The sequence below is a fragment of the Dendrobates tinctorius genome, unplaced genomic scaffold, assembly GCF_039654945.1.
Source record: "Dendrobates tinctorius isolate UK_male_01 unplaced genomic scaffold, ASM3965494v1 ptg000241l, whole genome shotgun sequence".
NCBI classification, from domain to species: domain Eukaryota; kingdom Metazoa; phylum Chordata; class Amphibia; order Anura; family Dendrobatidae; genus Dendrobates; species Dendrobates tinctorius.
This window is the reverse complement of record NW_027361908.1, coordinates 16,687,957-16,706,387: the sequence shown is the minus strand read 5'-3', so window position 1 is coordinate 16,706,387 and position 18,431 is coordinate 16,687,957. Positions and strand designations below refer to the sequence as shown.

Sequence of the window (18,431 nt, the reverse complement as noted above, 5' to 3'; positions counted from 1 at the left end):
CCAAGTATTGAGTGCATTTACTGAACATGCATTTCAGTAGGCCAACATTTCAGATTTTAAAATTATTTTTCAAGCTGGTGTTATAAATTATTCTAATTTACTTTTGGATTTTCATTGGCTGTAAGCCATAATCATGAACATTAACAGAGGTAGACACTTGAAATAGATCACTGTTTGTAATGACTATATTATAATATATGAGTTTCACTTTTTGTATTGAAGAACTGAAATAAATTAACTTTTTGATGATATTCAATTTTTGTGTGATGCACCTGTATAAGCATCAAGTCTTAAATCAAAGCCTCATGGCATTATATAACCGGAAACACGTGCCCAAACAAACACAACACCCATTGCACATTTTGCTGCAACAGCTTCATTTATCAGTTGATAGCCATTTCACTTTAACTACATCATCCCTAGGATGAAGCCGTTGAAGCGAAACACGCATGGGATGTGACAGAAGCCTGGTACCAGGTCAGATTCATATTGTAGTTTGGTATATGTAATATGTAATATTTATTAAGCATGGGGGAGTGATCTTTTAGGTAATTTCTATGCCACTGCACTTTTCAGGATTATTGGGGTGTGTATTGGTGGGTTTTTACCCAATTTGTGCACTTAAAATAATTCACCCACATCCTTCCTGATTTTGGTACTCTTGGAGGTTTATCTTACGCTCTAACAATTTATGTGCACATCTATATACCCTCTTATGAACATTTTTACTGTATCCTGCTGCCCCCATGTGTATGCTGCACACATTGCAGCAATCTGGTTAGAAATCTGCGCTGTCCACCTTGTCTTATGCATACTTTTGAGTATTAGTATACTAGTGAAAATTATTAAAAATTGCTGATATTTACAGAAATCTGGCATTGCCATGGGCAGGGACTGTCCTCTTACTTGGGTTTTAGGATGGGAGTGTTTTTAGCGCCATGGGGTGTGCAGACCACAGGCCATGGGCAGTGCTGGCTAAGATATATAGATGATTTATTGTTTTTTGGGGGGGCAGGGCACTGCGGAGCAGCGCGAGACATTTATGGGTCAATTAAATCCAAAACCCTTCAACATCAAATTGACCTTTAAATATGATGCAAAAAAATGATTTTCTGAATATAAGCATTGAGGTGGATGACGATCAGTTAATACAAACTGATATATATATCTATGTTAGTAAATTCTTTGCTGCACGTGACGTCTGGCCATAATGCGTCCACCACTAAGGCTGTCCCGGTTGGACAATTCCTCAGGATGAGGTGGATCTGTTCATCGGAGGAGAGATTTAAAGTACAGGGTGGGGATCTCAAACTAAGATTTAAGGAATGGGGCTGGTAGGTGCATCAAAAAGGGATATAGTAAAGCAAAGATGACCCCACATACAAATTTGTTAAGATTTCCTGTAAAATCGAAGAACCGTTGTAGGGAAGGTGACCTGACGGACGGACAGAGTTGTCAGAATAGCGAAGGGAAGGTTTGCACAGTTTAGGCTGGTTTCACATTTGCGTTTTTTTTGCGGGATTTTAGCGCTAAAAAACGCATGCGTTTTTTTTTTCCTATATTTTGCATGGGATGCGCTTATGTGCGCATACACATGCGTTTGTATGCATTTTTCCGCGCGTGCGTTTTTTTGCGGTATGCGCTCGGGCGCACAAAATGCATCCTGTTGCATTTTTTGGGCGTCCGACTTGCCTCAAAAAAACGCATGCGTGTGCAATGCGTTTTTTTACAGCAAGACACCCATTATAAGTCTATGGTGAGCATATGTGCGCATTGGCATGCTTATGTATGCGTTTTTTTGCACATGCGTTTTTTTTTTTTACCATTAGTTAGACAATGGAATTTAGGGGTTTGGGTTAGAGTTAGGGTTAGTTAAGGGGGGTTAGGGTTAGGGTTAGCTAGGGTTTAGGGTTAGAGTTAGGGTTTGGGTTAGGGTTAGTAGGGTTTGGTTAAGGGTTAGGGTTAGTATGGTTTGGTTAAGGGTTAGGGTTAGGGTCAGGGTTAGGGTCAGGGTTAGGGTTAGGGTTAGGATCAGGGTATGGTTTGGTTAAGGGTTAGGGTCAGGGTTAGGGTCAGGGTTAGGGTTAGGGTGAGGGTCAGGGTTAGGGTTAGGGTTAGTAAAGTCATGGTTTGGGTTAGTGTGAGGGGCCACCTAATGTTGGAAAAAAACGCAAACGCGGTAAAAACGCACTAAAAACGCATACAAACGCATAAAAACGCTGCGTTTTTTTCATGCATGCTCATAAAAATGCTTGAAAAAAACGCAGCATCTGTATGCGTTTGTATGCGTTTTTTCAATGCGTTTTTTTGCGGGAAAAACGCGCTGCAAAAAAAAGCAAGTGTGAAATTAGCCTAAGACAGGTGTCAGTTACTACAGTGGGGAAGCAGCTGAGAAAGTGTATTGCAAGAGACGACTGATCAGTAAAAGTACTGTTGGTTTACGGGCCTAAGGCGGCCACAGTGACGGATCTGACAGGAGCGTCGAAGAGTGAAGAGGGGACGGTGCGTATATGTACGCCCCCGGTGTAAAGTACGGTGTGCGTGAAGCGGCCCTGGAAACGGAGGGCCGATAAGTGAATTGAAGTGCGGTGTACTTCGGAGACTGTCAGGCGGACGGCAAGAGAATAAACTTGGACCTGCTGTACCCGACACTTGCCTCCATCGAGTCTCTGTTACGTCTCTGCGCGGTAAGAGAGGGACCACCCCCCAGCCCGGCCCACCGACCCTACACTGTGACAAAAAGATATGTTTTATTTCAACATATAACCATGAATGGTACACAATAAGATCCATTTTGGATAAACATTGGTAAGTGTTAAAGATGGATCCAACACAATCATTTTCTGAATCTCCATTAATGAACTCACGATGGGCGAAAAAATCTTAGCGATATCCTTGTGAATAGGCACTATGTACCAAACTTAACTAACCAATTTTCCTCGAGGTCCTATTTTGGGCTGTTTCCTTGCTGTCAATGACTGTCTCGCCATTTCCTATATGCTTTGCTATGCTTCAGTTGAATCTGCAGACAGAAAGCAAAAATTTGATATTAAATATCATATCTCCTGTGGCACAGCATATGTTATCTACTGTGCAACGTGAGGTTGTCCTGGGATTTATGTAGGCTTGACCTCAAGGGAGCGGAGGATTCTTGTAACAGAACGCATGAGGGACATTGGCGCAGTCAGGACAGTGACTGGCAATTCACTTTTAAAAACCTAACCACATCACTTTAAAGAATACCATGGATGTGATCCCGGATCATTAAAAATTAGGGGAATTGACATCATCCATGGGGGTATTAGAGGCAGCAACGTTAACAAATTATTGGCTCAGTGTGAGGCTAGATGGATCGATACCTTGGGCACTTTGGCCCCATTGGGGCTAAACAAGGCACTTAGCTTCTTATCCTTTCCCCACGCATCCACTCCCAGTTCTTTGTCCCGTCTTATATTTACAGTTTGTAATCATTTTTAATTGATTTCATATTTCTCTCTATTTTTCTCTGTATTTCTAACCAGTGTCTCCCCTCATTGTTTGAAATTTTCTAGCATGGCTTTTTGTTAAATGTACATATTTCTACATTTGTGCAGTGGTAACGGAGCAGTGATTACAACCTTTCCCCTCTGTTTGAGATATTCTTCAAAGTGTAATCAATGCCTTTGGAACAGACATCCGCACCATATAAGAACATTACGTGCATATTTGGATTGAATAGAAATGTTTAGTATAAAGACTATTTATTGTTATTGTTCTGTGCCTCTATTTCAGTGTTCCACAACTCCCGTCCTCAAGAGCCACCAACAGGTCATGTTTTCAGGATTTCTTTAGTATTGCCCATGTGATAATTGCATCACCTGGGCAGGAAAGAATTCCACCACCACCTTTCAAATATGAAGAAAATCCTGAAAACATGATCTGTTGGTGGCTCTTGAGGACTGGAGTTGGAGAACTCTGCTCTAGATGATCTGTAACATTACACTTTGAATGTATTTGTTGTGTTATCTAAAAACTACTGTGATCGTAACTGTTGCACAACCTGTGATTATCTTAAATGACAGTAATTGCCGAGATGTATGCGTGTATGCTCTGCAGTCCGCCCCCTGGTGTCATCAGGTGTCTTTAACGGCATCTGCGCATGCACGGGAGCCATGGTGGCACTTCTTACCATGACACCATGCATGCTGATTGGGGGTTGGGTGGGTTCCAGTAAGCATACACCGCTCTGCTCGACTCATTGGCTGAAATCTGATTAGGTGAGTAACACTGCAGGTATTTAAACAGACAAGTTGGGTTGGAAGACAGTGGCTCTCCCTCTGATGAAGTGTTACAGTGGGGAAAAAAAGGATTTAGTCAGTCAGCAATAGTGCAAGTTCCACCACTTAAAAAGATGAGAGGCGTCTGTAATTTACATCATAAGTAGACCTCAACTATGGGAGACAAACTGAGAAAAAAAAATCCAGAAAATCACATTGTCTGTTTTTTTTTCATTTTATTTGCATATTATGGTGGAAAATAAGTATTTGGTCAGAAACAAGCAATCAAGATTTCTGGCTCTCACAGACCTGTAACTTCTTCTTTAAGAGTCTCCTCTTTCCTCCACTCATTACCTGTAGTAATGGCACCTGTTTAAACTTGTTATCAGTATAAAAAGACACCTGTGCACACCCTCAAACAGTCTGACTCCAAACTCCACTATGGTGAAGACCAAAGAGCTGTCAAAGGACACCAGAAACAAAATTGTAGCCCTGCACAAGGCTGGGAAGACTGAATCTGCAATAGCCAACCAGCTTGGAGTGAAGAAATCAACTGTGGGAGCAATAATTAGAAAATGGAAGACATACAAGACCACTGATAATCTCCCTCGATCTGGTGCTCCGCGCAAAATCCCACCCCGTGGGGTCAGAATGATCACAAGAACGGTGAACAAAAATCCCAGAACCACGCGGGGGGACCTAGTGAATGAACTGCAGAGAGCTGGGACCAATGTAACAAAGCCTACCATAAGTAACACACTACGCCACCATGGACTCAGATCCTGCAGTGCCAGACGTGTCCCACTGCTTAAGCCTGTACATGTCCGGGCCCGTCTGAAGTTTGCTAGAGAGCATTTGGATGATCCAGAGGAGTTTTGGGAGAATGTCCTATGGTCTGATGAAACCAAACTGGAACTGTTTGGTAGAAACACAACTTGTCGTGTTTGGAGGAAAAAGAATACTGAGTTGCATCCATCAAACACCATACCTACTGTAAAGCATGGTGGTGGAAACATCATGCTTTGGGGCTGTTTCACTACAAAGGGGCCAGGATGACTGATCCGGGTACATGAAAGAATGAATGGGGCCATGTATCGTGAGATTTTGAGTGCAAACCTCCTTCCATCAGCAAGGGCATTGAAGATGAAACGTGGCTGGGTCTTTCAACATGACAATGATCCAAAGCACACCGCCAGGGCAACGAAGGAGTGGCTTCGTAAGAAGCATTTCAAGGTCCTGGAGTGCCCTAGCCAGTCTTTAGATCTCATCCCTATAGAAAACCTTTGGAGGGAGTTGAAAGTCCGTGTTGCCAAGCGAAAAGCCAAAAACATCACTGCTCTAGAGGAGATCTGCATGGAGGAATGGGCCAACATACCAACAACAGTGTGTGGCAACCTTGTGAAGACTTACAGAAAACGTTTGACCTCTGTCATTGCCAACAAAGGATATATCACAAAGTATTGAGATGAAATTTTGTTTCTGACCAAATACTTATTTTCCACCATAATATGCAAATAAAATGAAAAAAAAACAGACAATGTGATTTTCTGGATTTTTTTTTCTCAGTTTGTCTCCCATAGTTGAGGTCTACCTATGATGTAAATTACAGACGCCTCTCATCTTTTTAAGTGGTGGAACTTGCACTATTGCTCACTGACTAAATACTTTTTTTCCCCACTGTATATGTCAAAGATTTCGAAACGTGTGTTGGGGCCTCTTTGGGGTGGATCTGACCGTTGACACTTATATGAAATAGCACTATAGGTGTCAACCTATGACGTGCATGTTGGTCTTTCCCTCTGTAATCTGAAGCACTGTAAACACTTTAAACATAACACTCTGAAGATATGTATGTTAGAGGGGAGGATTACACTATATTGGTGCACGTTATGTACAGTATTGAGATTGTGATATGTATTATTGTACTTACTCTTGTAATTCTATATATCTGTACATGATTTATATTTGTCAATGGATATGAACCACCCTATTACACTACCTTTCCTGTGTTTTTAAATTGTTTTCTAGATTTTTCACTTGGATAATCTATGGCATTGAATAAAGTTTTCATTTTAAGCATTAACTCCATGTGTTCTCCCTTTTTCTAAACATTTAAAATAGTATCCATCTATACCTTTCTCGCACGCACCCTGAACTCTACTACAGGCTCTATAATAGTGTGCTCTGTTTCTTAGTATGATAATGTCGCAACAATGTACATATCATGGATTTCCATGTGTGTTTGATGTATTCAATTCTAGTACTATATATACTGTTTTGTTATAAAATTACCATTACTATTTTACAGAAGTTTGACTGCAACACTTGAGCCTGATGTCCTCGGTCTAGTGAGTGCCAACAGCAGTCAAGACTCTCTCCACAAAGCTCCAAAGAAGAAAGGAATTAAGTCCTCCATTGGCAGATTGTTTGGTAAAAAAGAGAAGGCAAGACTTGGGCAGCTCAGTAAGGAATTTGGCCTCCAAGGTCATTGTTCTTTATTAGGATTATGTTACTTTATAATAGCATGATTATATAATGTTATGCATCGAATGAATCACCACACTGGTGTAACAGTGATATGTTGCACTGCTCTTTGCCATAGAATCCTAGATTGTTAGAGTTAAATGAAGGGGCTAATGTGGATATAATCTGTGCTGCAGAATAATCATTTGTCCAAAGGTATTTCACCTTTCTTTATGTGAAATACGTTTGGGCATATGACCATTCATTCAGCAGTGTGGATTATATCCACATTAACGCCTTCATTCATCTACAACATGGTCACTTTCTGACCCGTAGATTTATGTGCTATATTATATATATAGAAATATGAGGAAATTAGGATCCAGCAAAAGGATGAAAGTTCACCAGATTTGCAAAAGCTTCTTCTTTATTAATCCATTATGTCATAAAAAGTATGAGGAACTCCTGAGGACCGTGAGGAAGGCACATAGTGCTGAAACATGTAGTCCCTTGCTGGAATGCTACCAATTGATTGGAGTTCCTCATACTTTTTATGATATAATGGATTAATAAAGAAGAAGTTTTTACAAATCTGGTGAACTTTCATCCTTTTGCTGGATCCTAATTTCCTCATATTTCTATTTGTTGGGGCATACTCCCTGCCTGGATCCGCGCAAAGTATAGGGTGAACACTGATTACTGCATCAAGAGGAACTCCTTTATGGTGAACTGGCTATATGTTTTTCACTTTGTTTGAATATATATATATATATATATATATATATATATATATATATATATGAACAACGACAAAGCAAAGTCCAGCAATAACGTGAGCAATCCAGGATGCTGTTAAAAAATTTTTTCTTTTTATTCATAAATCCATTAAAATGCAATGGTCCAAGCAGTTCAAAACAGATTCTGGACCGTGAAGAAGGCGGGTTCTACCGCTGAAACGCGTAGTCCTATCTGCACAACTTTCCTGCGTTATTGCTGTTTTGAACTGCTTGGACCATTGCATTTTAATGGATTTATGAATAAAAAGAAAAAAAATTTTAACAGCATCCTGGATTGCTCACGTTATTGCTGGACTTTGCTTTGTCGTTGTTCACATTTGTATGGATGGACTCCTACATCCAGATCCGGGCACAACGGAGTTAACCAGGTCAGCTGAGGTTCCAGGTGGTTCACAGGAGTGAGCTGGTCTACATTGTTGGATATATATATATATATATATATATTTCATAGAGTTCTGCATAGCAGAATAGCCGCTAAATCAATTCCTGGCTTCTGTAAAATCATTCCAAAACCCGGCATGAAACCACACATGGTTTACATTCAGTAAACCATTTCATTTCTTTTAGTTTTTTTTATATGTCTTTGACTAATAATTAGATTAGGGTATGTGTGTAAAATTTGGGACATGTAGGTGTTAAATTAAGGGGTTAATTCGTTGAAAAAAAATGTGTGGGCGCCAGCGGTAATTTCTCAACCAGAGAGGGAAAGCAGATATTAATAGCCCTGTGAGGGACCATTGTTTTGCCCCTCCCCCTGGCTACAAAAATCTGCCTCCAGACACTCCAGAAAAGACATCAATAAGACACCTACCCATTATTAACCCTAGAATAGGAAAGGGTTAAAAAAAAACACAAACAGACATTAATTAAAAATTCTTTTAATGAAATAAACACACCAAGTTTTTGACCAAATTTATTCATCTGCTAATCCAAAAAAAAGTGAATCTGTAAAAAAAAACAAAAAAAAAAAAAACAACTATATACATACCTCTCTGCTGTTCAGTCAGGTCCCCAGCTGCAATCCATCAGAAGGGGTTACCTGGTATACAACAGGGAGCGGTGCTAATGCGACCGGCCCTGCGGTAAACCACTGCCAAATGAAATAGTTCATCTCTGAGCAGCCTCCTTGGCTGACCGGAGATGAACTTATGAGCATGGGAAAGTTTCAGAACTTTTTCCCACGCTCATCAGTTCACCTCAGGTCAACCAGGGGACTCCGCACAGCCTCACTGACTACCGCTGAGTACCTTTATTGTTAATTTAATTAACAATAAAGGTACTCCTTGCAGCGAGATAAACAGTTAAACTGGGAAAGAATAAGCGTGAATAGCAAAATTAGCAACAGTTGACTCAGCAAACTTATCGTGTATATGGTTTCCTCTGCCGCAAATGTTCCGATGAGGGTAGTAGTCCTTGTACGTGTCGACAAATTGTCCTCAAGGGGGGTCCAAGGTTAGCGATCCGTCTTCTGGCGGCAGCTGTCGATCTCTGATACATTCCATTGAGCTTCTAGTCCATAAGCTGCAGCAACCCGGGGGTTAAACGAGGGTAGTGATACACTGTCCAGCAGTAAAGTCCGGCCCTGGGCTCTCTGCACGTGCACCGACTTTACTGTCACTGGGCACACAGTGCCTCCTACACTAGCTGCTTCGCTGGTGGCATCGGGAGCTGTCCGCTGCAGTCCATCACAGCCACCTTGCTGCTCACACGCTGATGGCGGGAACCCCACTGCTGCTTCGCGTGCTTTTCTCCCATCTTCGGGCCGGATTTTTTCTGTCTAAACATGCCCCCACTTCCTTGTTCATGGGGCCTGTCCGGTCCCTTATTCCTTCTCCTGGGAAACATGGGACGCAGCCTCGACAGTTCTGGACCCGGCTCAGTACAGGCACCCCGCAGCCCGGTCTTCCTCCTTACAACCCTTTAACAAGCCATGTACCTGGGAATGCTCCCAGTACATTTTTTTTCTACAGAAACGAGCAATCAATGGGCATGTTTTTAATAGCAAGCACATGGATATGGGCAAGCCACCTTTAGCGGAATATGGCAATCACAGAACTTTCTACAAAAATCTTCTGCATGTACAGTTAGGTCCACAAATATTTGGACAGTGACTGAATCTTCATGATTGGGGCCACTAATATGGATTTAAAATGAAACACCTGAGATGTAATTGAAGTGCAGACTTTCAGGTTTAATAAAAGGGGTTGAATAAAAATATCCTGTGAAACGTTTAGGAATTGCAACCAGTTTTCTACAAAGCCTCCTCATTTCAGAGACTCAAAAGTAAGTGGACAAATTAACTTTATCATAAATAAAATGTTCATTATTAATACTTTATAGAGAATCCTTTGCAGGCATTGACTTCCTGAAGTCTGGAAGCCATGGACATCATTAAACGCTGGGTTTCCTCTTTTGTAATGTTTGCCAGGCCTTTACTGCAGCTAACGTCAGTTGTTGCTTGTTTGTGGGTCTTCAGACCTTTTAGCTGCTTAAAGTAGGTATCTGGGACTTTTCAAAAAACAAAAAATGTGGCTAAGCACTAATAGGCAGATAATTGCAACTTACTTGTCTGCTGTGCACGGCACCATTCTTCCCCAGCACATACCAGGGACGGTCCTGAGCGGGAATTCAGCAGCCTCTGCTGACGCAACAGGCTGGGACATCCAATGTCATTCTGATTGACAGCCGACTCTCCCAGTTAGGCAGCGGGGATTCAGCTGTGAATCAAAATGACGTCGGAAGTCCCGCCCCATCTATAGAGCGGAACGGAAAAGAAGCCTCCACTCTGTAGACATGACGTCAGCAGAGGATTCAGAGTCCCTGGCAGGAGCGTCTGTTACTGGAAGAATGGCTCTGTGCACAACAAGCAGGTAAGTAGCAACTACCTGCCTGTTAGTACTTAGAAACATTTTTGTTCTTTTTGTAAAGTCCCGGATATCCCCTTTAATTGATAATGAATTTACAAGGGAAAAGCCCATGCAGCCCACTAAAGAGCTTTTGAGATAATTGTCCGATTACATCTGGTCCTTTGAAAAAGAGGCAGCTACATACTAAAGAGCTGTAATTCCTAAGCCCTTATTCCAATTAGAATGTGAATACCTTAAAATTAAGACCACGTGCACACGTTCAGTATTTGGTGAGGTTTTTTACCTCAGTATGTGTAAGCTATAACCAGGAGTGGGTGATAAATCCAGAAGTGGTGACGCGGTTCTATTATACTTTCCCTCTGATTGTTCCACTCTTGATTTCGGCTTATACTGAGGTAAAATACTGACCAAATACTGAACGTGAGAACGTGGTCTAAAGTTGAGAATCTGCACTTTAAGTCCATATTTATTATATAACAATATTTTGAATGTGTTTTTTTTAATCCGATAAAATGCCAAAGCTTGGTGTCACTCTCCAAATATTTCTGGACCTAACTAAATACATCTCTAAAAAATTAGTATTGCTTGTTGTTAATTTGTTGTTCACCTCTCAGTCCGCATCTCAGCACTAAATCTACTGTATTTCTGTAATACTGTAAAATCTCTTGCTCCACAGCAGAGAGAAATGTTTTTCAGCATATGTAGTACCAATTTTACTGCCTTTTGAAAATAATAGAAAATCTGTCAAATATATTTCTCAATTACAGTACGTCCTCCTCTTATTGACTGAAAGAGGGCACTGTGGCCATTGTCCTCCACCATTCCCACAACTACACTTTAATGAAGAACTCATTTGTCAGGCCTGTCTGAGTTATCCAATGGTTACACCATATATTTCAGTGGTCAAAATATGTTTGCAGTCTAATTTCTATAAGTCATTAAAAAATCCCATAAAATAATGTCTATCTTTATAATTGTCCATAGACATTTACACTCTCATTACCCAGATTAAATGGCTTAAATTTACTTCAAAACAGGAGCGTTCATGGATGCTGATCCTGCAGCGCAAGATTCTCTGGGGTTGAGTAAACTTGGAACTCAAGCAGAAAAAGACAGGAGACTTAAGAAAAAGTAAGTACTCTGGCTTACTGTGAATGTCCATGGCTATATCACTGTCTGGGGGTGGAATAAGTATTCCGAGAGCATAGATCAGAGTTGCCAACTGGCTAGAAATTCGAGGAAAATCCATGCAAAATGGTCTTTTTTTTTTTGCCCTGTCCGTAAAAAGTTTTTTTAAAGACGTCCATAATTTTTTTGAAGCTGAAAAAACTTATACAGATTATTCTGACTGTAATTATCATCATTTTACGGTTGGCAGTGAATGCAGCTGATGTCTTCGTATCGGAACTACTGTTTATGTAGGCATGTATCACTTATAAGTACAGTATAATGATTTATTATGGTTTTCCAATGCGTCTGTAAAAAATATAGTCTGTCCGTGAGTTTGTGGTAAGTCGTCGAGTAAAAATAAAAATTCAAGCTGGCAACCCTGGGTATAATGAATAAATGAATAAATCTCCCACAGCCACAGACGTACAGCAGGACAATACAATAACCCTGGGAAGATACTGACAGTTCCACTTATATGAATTCATACATACTGTATATACATGTACAGAAAATGTTCCCACACACATACTTCTCAGTGGTCCCATGGTACTGCCAGTCAGATAGAGTGTACATATTACTGAGACATTGCTCTATCATGCAAAACATGTATTTCATCTGCAGACACTATCAGCATGCCTCAATGTATATGTCAGGTTAGTGCGGGAAGGTTGACCTTCACCTAATACAATACCATGTAGAAACATGCAAGAATTTGTAGGCTGAATCTTTATAGTGTCAGAAGTTGCTGGCATTGTGCTGTTTGCCTGGGAGAAGCCTCTTTTTTAGATTCTGTCTCTCACAGTTGAAGTGTACGTATCATAAAAAATTCAGACCTCTCCATACTTTGTAGGTGGGAAAAACTTGCAAAATCGGCAGTGTATCATTTATTTCTTTTCCCCACTCTATATATTATTGGAAGTCAATGGTTGGCAATTGCAAAGGGACCTGTCTGTTAGAGTTGATATGGTGTACTTACTTTAAATATCCATATCCTGATTTGTGTTTGAATTTCAGTTTAGCATCCGCATAATGTATGTATTGAAAATATATTTTTCGAGAGTTTAACCCATTAACAATGAGCCCGCTCCATTCCCGGCAGATGATAGCTGTGTTGTTCTGACATCATCTGCCTCTTACAACTGCCAGTGAAGCCGTGCTGATAACCTGTTAAATGCCGCTGTCAATTGACCGTGGCAATTACAGTATGAGGTCTCGGGGATGTGCTGCTATAATAGCCCATTAATTTGCCTTCGACATGATCACGTGATGCCAATGGGTTGCTATTATAGTCAGGGGTCTGCTGAAGACCCCTGTACCTGCCCTGATAGTGCTCCTTTAAAGACCTGCCATTGGAGACCATTGTTTTTACTGTATACTGCAATACAGTTGTATTGATGTATATAGTACAAGCGATCAAATGATCACAGGTTCAAGTCCCCTATAGGGACGTAAAAAAAAAGTTTTAATAAAGTTAAATAAACATAAAATTTGAATCAAATAGGAAATGATTATACAGCTGTTCTGAAAGGTACTCAAAATGAGTTAACCAGTTTTATCAGGTCTAAGCAATCTATTTTAAGGGAACCCTCTGGGTTTCATGCTGTGCAAATCACGGGCAACATGAATCAGGATCAGGCTGTCTAATTACAAATATTGATGCTTTACTTATAAACTGAGCAGTATTTTTAAGAAAACATTTTAACCCGGAATGATAGGACTAGTCACTGGAGAGGGTCCCATCAGTTTGCTTCTGCTTGGCTCTACTTGTTTTGACAGGTCTCTCATTATGGGAAAAGCTTGAATGTTTACATTTAGTGAGCTTGTCCCTGATTCATCCTGCCCATGGTTCCTTTCAGTAATGTTTATATTCTGTAATCTAGTGAGAGATCCGCTTTAGACGCTACACAAATACGAAAACTTCTTGACTTTTTATATACTCACCTGAGCTGTGTCTAATTTTCAGTGCCATACATAACCATATTGCCGGTCCTTTAGCATCTGCATTTTTTATTTTCAAATTATTCTATTGGGAATTTGTCAGGATTTATCTGTCATCAACGACAGCTGTGAAAGAAAAAGAAGCAAAACCGTCCAAGAAATTAAATCCCTATCAAAAGTTTATATTGTGGAAAATTGCAGATATGGTGTATGAAAGTGGAGTTTTCCTTTAATGTACTTAATACAGTAAAGCTTATGTTACAATCTCTTTTTTTTCATCTTGTTAGGACCATTTTTCTGGTTATCTTCTTCATCAATTTCTTGGAAGTAGGAAGCCTGTAATTTAGGAGCACTGAGAGCATAATTATTTCAGTCTCAGATTAAAGCCAACATTTCCCTACAGACTGTTACTTCCTTCATAAAACCCATTTGACTAGAAAGTCATGATTTTAAAATGTAATTACTTCCATCACAATGTAGAGGATTTAAATGTAACATTATTAAGTAAATGTTATAGTATGGGTCACCTTCTAATACATATTAAATCTAATATTTGCATTTATGTGTATTTCTATAATACATTTTGAATATATACACATACAGTATATACAGTTCTGTATGCAAGTCTCAAGCAGATGTGGCAAAAATGCCCCAAAGTAAGAATGCTCTCAAAAATAAGAATAGTAATACTTTATTTATATCAATTAGCAAAATGCAAAGTGAATAAACAAAATAGAAATCTAAATCAAATCATTATTTGGTTTAACGTGGTTCACCGTCCTTAGGCTACGATTGTGCAGTCGGTCTATATGACTGTAGACTTGTGAATCTTCACATCGTGTGCACTGCTCACTGTGAGGATTCTCCGGTACCAGCGCCGGGAGCGGATGGTCATGTGAAAACAAGGATTACATTTGCATACTTCTGACCACTTTCTATCCAGACTTGTATTGAACGAGGACAGCAGGAAGAAAGGATGCCCAGCTATATTATTATATTATAGTAAGGTGCAACATCATGCATCAAAAAATGCAAAAATGTAAAAAGGGAAGAGAAAAGAAATGCAATAATGATGTGCTCAACTCGCGTCATGGATAATATAAGAAATAACACACTTTATTTGCCAAACATATCATAAAACCAAATGCAAACAATAGCACGACCTGATGGACACGTTAAATACACACATCTAATGATCAATATGAGATCACCATCAATAGACTATAACATAGATGGTGAATTCCAAGTCTCATGGGGATAGGCTTAGATCAGAGAACTAAAGGGAGTCTAAAGACCAATGTGGACAATATATAGTCAATGCATACCCTATAAGCTCAATGGAACATAAAGTGCTAGGTGCAGTATAGTCAAGACTGATAATACAGTTTGTCCACAATCAAAGAAAATGTATTTGCAACAAGTGCCAAATTCTATGGCAACATCAGGAACCCTGTGTAAAATTCCTTGTCAGACGGAACAACATTGTCAAATATAACAGTTCAAACCTGGTTATGTCCTAACAAAACCCAAGAACAGTAGTATAAGCCACAAATATTACAAAATGGCAAGCTCTACATTAAACCTCATTTCCCAAGTGTTTGCCCATTTAGTCATCTTATCCAGATCATTTTGCAGTATTGTAATGTCAAGGTCAGATTTTAATATCCTACATAATTTGGTGTCATCAGCAAAGAGAGACACCTTACCCTCAATCCCATCCACAAGGTCATTAATAAAAAGGTTAAGAAGAATCAAGCTTAGCACAGACCCCTGTGGTACACCACTGCTGACTATATCCCACTTAGGGAACATACCATTTATGACAACTTTTTGTTTCTTGTCATTTAGCCAATTCCTTAGGCCTGTTTCACACATCAGTTTTTTTGGTCAGTCGGATAACGGATCCGTTCTTGTACTGACCACAACTTTTGGCACCGGACCGTTATTTTAACGGATCCGTCAAAGGAAGAATTTTAAAGGAACCGCTGCCTGGGGAAAGGAGAGAGAGAGAGAATTTTTCAGCCACCAGAGCAGAGTTTAGGGTTAAATTTGTGGCTGAGTGAAGTCTTTCGGGCATGCGCAGTGAGAAATGCGGATCCGGCCGCCCGAAAAAACGTTGCATGGTCCGTTCAGGCATGTCGGCGGACGTCAAAATTTTGGCGGATCCGCAAAAAAACAGATCCAACGGATAGCCATCCGTCAAGATCCGCCGTTAATGCAACTCAATGGGAAAAAAACGGATCCGCCAAGAAAAATGGCGGATCCGTTTTTTTTTTTGCAAAACGGCGGATTTTGACTGATGGACACAAACGGATGTGTGAAACAGGCCTTACCCATCTGCAGTTAGTTTCCCCCAGTCCTTGCTTCTTTAGCTTGAGCATAAGACTGTTATGTGGTACAGAATCAAATGCCTTTGCAAAGTCCAGATAAATCACATCAACTGCATCACAAACATGCACATTTGCACTTACCTACTCATAGTAACCCAACATGTTGATTAGACCCGCCTTATCTTTCATGCAACCGTTCTGGTTGTCATTTATTATATTATTCTCTGCAATTTCTCTTATAATGCCCTGAAAAACTTTGCACACTACTGATGTCAGACTTACCAGACGGTAGTTGCCTGGATCCACCTTTTTATCTTAAATATTGGTAGCATGTGAGCCATCATCCAATACTGTGGCACCGACCCTGTTACAAGAGAATCTAAGAATATGATATACATCTCTAAATTACCTTGAATGAATGCCATCTAGGCCAGGGGATTTATCAATGTTTAATTAATTTGCTCAGATGCATTAGTACTTTTTCTTTTGTTAAACTATTGTTAAACTAGATAAACATACTGATCCCATAGTTATTAAACCATAGACAAGATCAAATAGTGTCTTACACAAAAATACTAAAAAATAGATTTTTATTGCAAAATGTCATTAAAATTCATACAAGAAAAATTAGTACATTGGTGCCTCAAACCAGACAAAATGAAGGAATCAGATTGAGGGGAACAATGAGAAACCACAATTCTCAAGGAACAGGGCTTAGCGCTTTATGCACATAATACAAAAAAATAATTTTTTTATTTAAAAATATTGCACAAAATATGCTGAATAGGCTAATAGAGCTCAAGATATGAAGTTCATGATTCAGAATGCTATTTTATGAATAGATAGCAAAAGTGCAAATGCATAATTCACAGTATATTAGTAACCTACACATGTCCAGAGCCGACTATCTGAAATATGCCATACGTCTCTAGCCTTAAAAGAGAGCCAATGCAGCGCTCAATACAGCTACATAGCTAAAGAGAAGCGGAAAACCCAGTTCAATTGTTCATACCCGAGATGGTGGTCCCCACAAAGTGTAATGTCCAGTGACAAGCTGATCCTCCAGACCCTGACGCGCGTTTCGCACAGCAAGTGCTTCTTCTTGGGGGCATGTCTAAGAGCGGGAGTCATAAAAGTTATACCGCTGGCTAGGCAATCAGAGATCAAAGGGAGAGGAGTTATCGCAGCCATACCCAATCACCGCACTCGTATCATATACACATAGGCCACTGAATCAGAGCCCAGAGAGGAGGGATTGGAACAACTGGAACCAATCACAGCATTCAACTCATACTCGCACGAACAACCATATCAGAGCACAGGTGACGTGCACTTAATATTCACATCTATACGTAGCAATGTTCAATACAGCGCATGCAGGCAATCCCATACCGCGCCTGTCAGTATAGATCACGTCAGTCCTTGCCCGTGAAAAAAGCTGCACAGGTCATTACAGCGCATGCAAGCAGCACAGATTAATACAGCACAAGCGGGCAATCCCACTACAGCGCATGCGGGCAGTACACATCAATACAGCACATATAGGTCATCCCATACCACGCCTGTCAGCATAGATCAGATCATCCCGTACCGATAGAAAACACTGCACAGGTCACTACAGCGTATGCGGCCAGCATAATACAGCCACATCCATAATCAATAACATTGTTATTAACATAATCATACATCAGAAGAAAGAACACAGCAATTTCAAACTGCACAGACAGGCTGTTACCCATAGTGCTAATCAATAAATTACATAGCGCATACCCAGACCTAGCCCCAATAAGGCAGAAAGCACACATATGCAGATTAATGAATAGATGAAACTATATATAATGCAATCAATCCAGAAATTAATTCTAAAGATTATTGTAATACCACTGACTTGGCAAAATAATCCTGTCAGAAGCAGTGTAAAAAACTCTCAAAAATGGATGACTAGCAAACACCGCATAGCCGGAAAAAGCTGTATATTTATCATGGGATAGGACAGATGGTCGCCTCCCCTGCAGGAAAGAGACGAACCATTCATGGCCATTATCCAGCATATACATCGACATCGGTATGGTCATCAATAATTGTTTTCTGAAAACAAAAAAAATGTAAAAAATTTTTTATAGTGCATAGTGTCAAAGTGCAAATAGTATCAAATATGATATAGACCACCCAAATATACACCACCAAATTAATACAAAAAAAAATATAAACAAAATCAGCAATTCTATAATAAGAAGCCGAAACAATACAAAAATATAAACAAAAGTGACCATTTTGTGAAATGTCAAGGCCAAACACCAGACATACACATATGATATGGTATACATAGAATCATAGAATGGTAGAGTTGGAAGGGACCTCCTGGGCCATCTAGTGCAACCCCCTGTTCAAAGCAGGATTCGCTAAATCATCCCAGACAGATGTCTGTCCAGCCTCTGTTTGAAGACTTCCATTGAAGGAGAACCCACCACCTCTCGTGGCAGCCTGTTCCACTCATTGATCACTCTAACTGTCAAAAAGTTTTTTCTAATATCTAATCTGTGTCTCCTCCCATTCAGTTTCATCCCATTGCTTCTAGTCTTTCCTTGTGCAAATGAGAATAAAGATGAT

At 40.0% G+C, this 18,431-nt stretch overlaps 1 protein-coding gene across 7 annotated transcripts in view; it reads left to right on the top strand.

The window, feature by feature from the left end:
• The window catches only part of PPFIA2 (PTPRF interacting protein alpha 2), a 592,307-nt gene that overhangs the window by 520,729 nt on the left and 53,147 nt on the right, over positions 1–18,431 (top strand). For 4 of the 7 annotated variants that reach the window (XM_073556976.1, XM_073556978.1, XM_073556980.1 and 1 more), the window contains 2 exons: positions 6,565–6,740; positions 11,421–11,514. In XM_073556976.1, coding sequence (XP_073413077.1) covers positions 6,565–6,740; positions 11,421–11,514 — 270 coding nt within the window. The remainder of the gene's footprint in view (positions 1–6,564; positions 6,741–11,420; positions 11,515–18,431) is intronic. The other 3 variants (XM_073556977.1, XM_073556979.1, XM_073556981.1) reach the window with 1 other exon arrangement.